The sequence below is a fragment of the Cyclospora cayetanensis genome, unplaced genomic scaffold, assembly GCF_002999335.1.
Source record: "Cyclospora cayetanensis isolate NF1_C8 unplaced genomic scaffold, CcayRef3 CcayRef3_contig_41, whole genome shotgun sequence".
In the NCBI taxonomy this organism is placed as follows: domain Eukaryota; phylum Apicomplexa; class Conoidasida; order Eucoccidiorida; family Eimeriidae; genus Cyclospora; species Cyclospora cayetanensis.
In genome coordinates, this window is record NW_020312381.1 from 35,069 (window position 1) to 41,093 (window position 6,025).

At 58.7% G+C, this 6,025-nt stretch overlaps 1 protein-coding gene across 1 annotated transcript; it reads right to left on the reverse strand.

Moving 5' to 3' along the window:
* Positions 1-289: 289 nt before the first annotated feature.
* LOC113146589 lies at positions 290-3,340 on the reverse strand. The gene is given in 5 exon segments (XM_026334396.1): positions 290-831; positions 889-2,536; positions 2,620-2,653; positions 2,655-2,765; positions 2,991-3,340. Coding segments are annotated over 5 exon segments (2,685 nt in total).
* Between the last annotated feature and the right edge of the window lie 2,685 nt (positions 3,341-6,025).

Genomic DNA, 6,025 nt, shown 5'->3' on the forward strand with positions numbered 1-6,025 from the left:
GGGCAGCACGCGGTGATCTTCTGTGAGCAGCTCAGCGCTGGAAAGGGTGGCCATTGAAAGGCTGCACATTGCGCATGCACAGAGGCGTGAAGCATGCAGAAGGATTTGAGGCAAAACGGCACGAAGAGGGGGAGCAGCAAAAGCAGCAGGCGTAGCGGCAGACCGCCCATACATACACACACACATAGGGACACATACACACACACAAACACATACACACACGTGAGAGGAGAAGGCACAAAGGGCAGCGAGTGCTATGTATATGTGCACGCCAAGGAAGAATTTCCCCTCACTCTGCTGCGCAGCTCGTGTATTCTTCTGCCCATGTGCCATAGCGTTCGACTGCCTCGCGGAGAAATCGCTTCTGAGTTTCCCCGAGATGCAGCTGCTCCCGACGGCAAAGCAGCAGCAGCGCGTCTGCCCTCCTTAAAGCGGCCAGCAACGCAGCGGCAAACAGGTGAAGAGACTGCTGCAGTGCGCACGCACGGGGATGCAACTCGGGGAGCACCAAAGAAACGCTATCTTCAGCTTCCCCAGACGCTGAAGCACTGTCTCCTGCTGCCTTTGCAGTGCTGGAATCGGCGAAGGCTGCACCCAAGCCATCGGCAGGAGGAGGTGGGCCCCTGCTGCCATTGCTGCACAAGGAGGAGCTCTCGCCTCCGCCGCTCGACTTCGTGTTGCTCGCAAGTTTGCCGCTAACGCTGCTGGTAGCAAAAAGATGGCCGTTGGTATCGCTGCTGCTCACGCTGCTAAGGCTACTCCTGCGGGTAAAGTGGCGCTGCGTCCTTAAGAGAACTTCTTCCAAAACGACCTGACAGGGAGGAAAGAATCGCTGCCCCCCCTCGCCTTGCTCCTGCTGCTCTTGTTCTTGTTGCTGCTGCTCTTGCTCTTGTTGCTCCTGCTGCTCTTGCTGCTCCTGCTGCTCTTGCTGCTCCTGCTGCTCTTGCTGCTGCTGTTGTTGCAGTTGTTCCTGGCGTATCCGCGGAGTGGCGGCTTCGCTGCTGCTGCTGGTAAGGGCAGCATCCGCATCTCCGTAGAGGAGGAGCTGTTGCTGCTGCCGTTGCTGCTCTTGTTGCTGTTGCTGTTGCTGCTGCTGTTGCTGTTGCTGCAACGCGCAATACGCCTTGCGCAGTGCCCCTAGAAGCAGACTCACGTCCACGCCAGTGGGCGTCAGTCTCTTGAAGAGGCCTCCTGCGTCTTCTGGAGAACCTCCGCCACCGCTTGCTTCGCTGTAACCGCTGTTCGTGCTGCAGAGGCTGCTGGGCTTGCTCCCAGCGGCTGTCATCGCTGCAGCAGCGGTGATATGCGGCCTTAAGAACGACTCCAGCGTCTCGAAGACGAAGAGGGCAGTCCAATCGCGGCTGCTCCATGTGCCTGGACAGGAAGGACCGCTGTCGAGACAGTCCACAGGGGAAGGGCTGCTGTCATGCGCGATGCCTCCTACCAGGAGCAGCAGCAAGCGCAGATAGGCTGCACTCAGCTCGGCAGCTGAGGCAGCAGCTGCTGCACCGGAGGACTGAAACCCCATAATGCAGTGTGGCTCGTGCAGATGCACAGGCAGCAGTGCCTGCCTCAGCTGCACTACTCCCGACAGCGCCTCCGCGGCAGCCCCCCTCGCGCTGCCTCCCTGCACGCTGCTGCGTTTCGCAGGATTGACAGTCCATGGCTCCCTCTTGCTCGTGCCGCTACTGCCGCGGCAGATGCTGCCGCTGCCGCTGCCACTGCCACTGCCGCTGCCGCTGCCACTGCCACTGCTGCTGCTGCTGCGCTCCAAGCAGGTGCACCGCTCGAAGGCGTGCAGGTAGAAGAAAGCATGGCCTTGCGACGGACCAAAGCCTACGAGCACTTCGGGAGGCGGGGGGTGCAAATCCACGACGAGGTTGGCACTGCAGAGACAGCAGCAACCCCACCAGCCCGTTCTGCCGACCTGGTGCACACACGAAAACGCAGCTGCTGCCGCTGCATGCGCCGACGCCAGCACCCCCGAAGCTCCCGGTCGACGGGGTGTACCGACGGCTGGAAAGCCATGACTGTGCCGTCCCCGCTTCGGCGTTCCTGCCCCCGCTGCATGCCGCTGCTGCTGCTGCTGCACCGCTTGCTGCTGCTGCTGCACGAGAATCTGCCGCGCCAGCTGCTGCGGGGGGCGAAGAGAGTCGCCTTGAAGGATGATCGCCATGCACTGCGCATGATAACGAGCGGCTGCAATCCCCAGCAAGCGATAGTCTAACAAGGCCCCATTCAAAGCTCGCAGCGACAACCAGCGCAGCAGCTGCAATTCTCCCCCCCAAAACTCCTCAGCTCTTGGAGGGAGCGGGCACGAGGCGCTCGCAGTGTCTGCTGCTGCAGAAGCTGCTGCAGCAGATGCTGACACTGGCGTGGCAATACAACACGCCGCAGCAACAGCTCCCACTGCGTTGCTCTGTCCGCAAGACTCGCACAAAGAGGCCCCCAACACGCAAGACGCAAAGGCGTCGAAATTAGAAGACAACAACGCAGCAAGGGCGAGAGCTGGTGGCATACAACGACAGTACTCAGCCTCTCCCGCGACTCCGCCGCCGCCCCCCCTAAGAAACTCACTGAGCCCCTTGCCCTCCTGCTGCACTCTGCCTCTGCCTCCGCTGCTGCTGCGACTGCCTCTGCTGCTGCTGCTGCCTCTGCTGCTGCTGCTGCTGCAGCTAGCGGCTGCAGCCGCTGGGCTTCCGAAGAAGGAAAAGCAATTGAGGCAAAAGCCGAAGGCCTCGTTCTTGCTACTGCCGCTGCTGCTGCTACACCGGCAGGTGCAGTACACCTCGAGAGGCTGCAGAAGACGCTGCAGATAGCCAGGCCCTACTGAGTGCTCCTGTGCGACAAGAAAGCTGCTGCTGCTGCTGTGTGTGCTGCCGCTGCTGCTGCTGCTGCTGTGTGTGCCGCTGCTGCTGCTGGTTCGGGGTGCACGCTGCTGCGCGTCCGACTGCTGCTGCTGCTGCTGCTGCTGCTGCTTCTGCTGCTGCTTGCTGTCTTTGTGGAAAAGACACGTGGTAAGCGCCAAGAGGCTGGGAGCTGCGACGTTCGCAGCAGCGAGGGGAGATACTGTCGCCCCCCCACCCGCGACTCCTGCAGCTCCTGAGGAGAGGCCGCCTGCCCTTGCTGCTGCCCAGCTAGCGGCACACAGCGCACCGCGCAAGAGCGCGCTGCAGTGAATCTGGTAGTCTTTTCTCCTGGGGCAAAGCTGGAAGGCGAGATAGAGGTAGACGGGGAGCAGTGCCCTCTTCAGGAGGGGAAGCAAGGCAGCACACCACGCAAGCAGCAAAAGGGGCAGGCAGACCACTCGCAGGAGCCCGATGGCTGTCTGCATGAGCATGCGCTTCGCCGCAGCTGCTCCAAAGCAGTTTGCGACTTCCGCTGTCGCGATTCCTGCCGACTCGACAGACAAGGGAGGCAGGCTGCGCCAGCAGTCCCCTCCATCTTCCTCCGTCTGCTCCTCAAGAAGCCCCCCCCCCTCTGCAGCTCTCCTCTTGCTTTGGGGGGGCGAAGGGAGGCCTCTGCAGCCGCCGCGCTTCATATTGCAGCAGCCACTGCACAACTTCTTCGCAGGAGCAGCAGCAGCAAGCCGCTGGGAGCGCCGTTCAGCCCGCACATCCCGCAAGCCTAGAAGGCTGGAAGAAGCCCGCGGCAAACTGCTGCAATTACGCTTCCTACGCCAAAAGATTCTCGCGCTCGACGGCTGCCTCCGCAGCTTTCTGCCGCTGCCCCTGCCGACGCCACACGACGACGTGCCCAACAAGGAGAACCCCTCACGACGGCGGATGCAGCCTGCAGGCAGTGCTGTTTGTGTGTGTACGTGGGAGCCTTTGTATGTATGTGCGTGTTTGTGTGTGTATGTGTGTGTGTGTGCTTTTTACGCAGCGCAAGCGCAGCGAAAGAACACCTGCTGGATCTGCTGCCGCTCCTCTCAGCGGCCTCTCTCTCTTTGCTGCAGGAGAGGGAACACGCCGAAGAGCTCCTGCCGCTGGAAGTATCTCATAAAAGCGCACTGATCGAATACGGATGGTGACGCATGACCAGGATCTCAGTACTGCAAAGGATTGCCGCCGTCAGTGCGCCTACAGAGGGGGGGATGGTGTACAGACTGCCGCGGATGTGCAGTGCAACACGGCAAGAAGTACAGACGGCGAAGGGCGCAAGAGAAAACGGAAGAAAGGTAGCGGAGATGGAGGAAAGGGGAGAAGGTCTCTCGCGCGCGTTCTTCTCTCTGTATATGTGTGCACGTATGTTTGCCCGTGTACATTTGTATGGTTGTTTGTCTGTACGCCGCCGTTGCGCTCCTCCAGCAGTCCAACTGAATGTCTACCTGCCCGCTGTGGAGCTCCTGCTCCAGCAGGGATGCAAAGGGCACGCCTGACAGCGCACAGCCCCAGCCCACGCAATCCAACGCATGCAGATTTTGGCAGCGTCTGCGGCAGGAGTCACAGCAGCAGCACCAGCCTGAGTCCGTGTCAGCAGCTGCCTGAAAGCACGTGTGCATGCAGAAGGAGCGGCGGAGAGGCGCTATGGAGGAGGGAGGGGCCCCTCAGAGAGAAGGCGTTGCCTGGAATCGCAGCTGCCGAGAAACGGGGGCTCAAGTCTCCGCTCCCGTGAGCCTGTGGCCTCCCTCTCTTACGCTTAAGAGGCTTAGAATTGCAGCAAACAAAGATCAAGCCTCAGTAACCAACTGACCTCCCCACACGTTTTGGGGAAAGCGGCTGCTTAGGCCCTGGTGCGGCACAAGGGTAGATAGCGGAAGCGCTGCATACCAAGGCGCCAGTGGGCAGCCCGTATGTCAGAAAAGATGGCGGATACGCAAGAAATCAAATTTGGGGTGTACAGAGATCCCCGAGCGGCAGACACATAGGCGAAACGCGCACGTAGACCGACGGCTCCAGCCCCATTTGTGCTTATGCCCTGGAAAAGGCGCCTCTGAAGGAGAGGAGGGAGAGAGCATAGACACGAAAACATTTGAAGCACCCATCAAACACACGGGAATATCCCATATTTGCAGCCCATGGGCGGTGTCTCTCAGGACCAGCGCTCACTCTCCACAATATATGCCCCTACTGCTACTACACTCCGCGTAGTCGCTTCGCCCCAGCACGCTTAGAGAGAAGCCTGCATGCATGAAGCCGAAAGCGCAGCCAAATGAAGATTCTGTTAGCCGAAGGGGTGTGTGTGCAAGAGCAAGGGTGCTGGAGAAGGGACTCTAATCGCACTTTCCAAAAAAAGCCTAGGGATGCACGCTTCCGCTGGCGCTCACATGGGGTCCACACAGGAGGACGTGAGCAAACCCGCACTGGCTTTCAAAGAGAATCTCCTTCCCTTCATTGCAGTCAGAAACAACTTCATTTTTGAATATAGGGGATCCTTCAAGGTGCTTTCGAGCCTTCGAATGCAGGCGGGGGTGCGCTGCACCCTGCCCTATAGGTTTAGTGGGAGAGGCCAAAAAGATACACTCAAACGCTTTCTACTATGCTCGTTGTATTCAAAAAAGAATGAATTGAATGCTTCGTTGTGGATAGCACACCTTTATTGCAGAACATCGTATAAGCTCGATACAATCTGGCGCATCATTGTGTGTGTGTATCCATCAACTTCATGTGTAATAGCTTGACATCATCCGATGTAGTGCTGCTGCCTTTTCACTCAATTCTATGTGCACCTGACTGCAACTGCTCTGAGTGCTCAGAGCAGTTGCGGCTACGCTCAACTCTGCTACCCCTCTTCCTGATGTTGAAACTTTCGGAGGCGCCGGCAGGGGGACTTTTCCGGGGAAGCATTCTTAACTTTCTAGCAAAACTAATTGAGTAGGACTCCAACTGCTTCAATGAAGAACTTAGATCGATCGGTACACTAGAGGTGGGTGCAATACTGCGATTCTTCCTACGGCCCCATTCACTTTACAGCAGCTAGTGTTTCTGGCCTTTTGTTTTCCTAGTGAGCCTTCTTTGTTCTCCAACTAGCCTGCTTACACCTGGTCCAATCCAGTTTTTCAGTTCTGTTCCTATGAATGCAT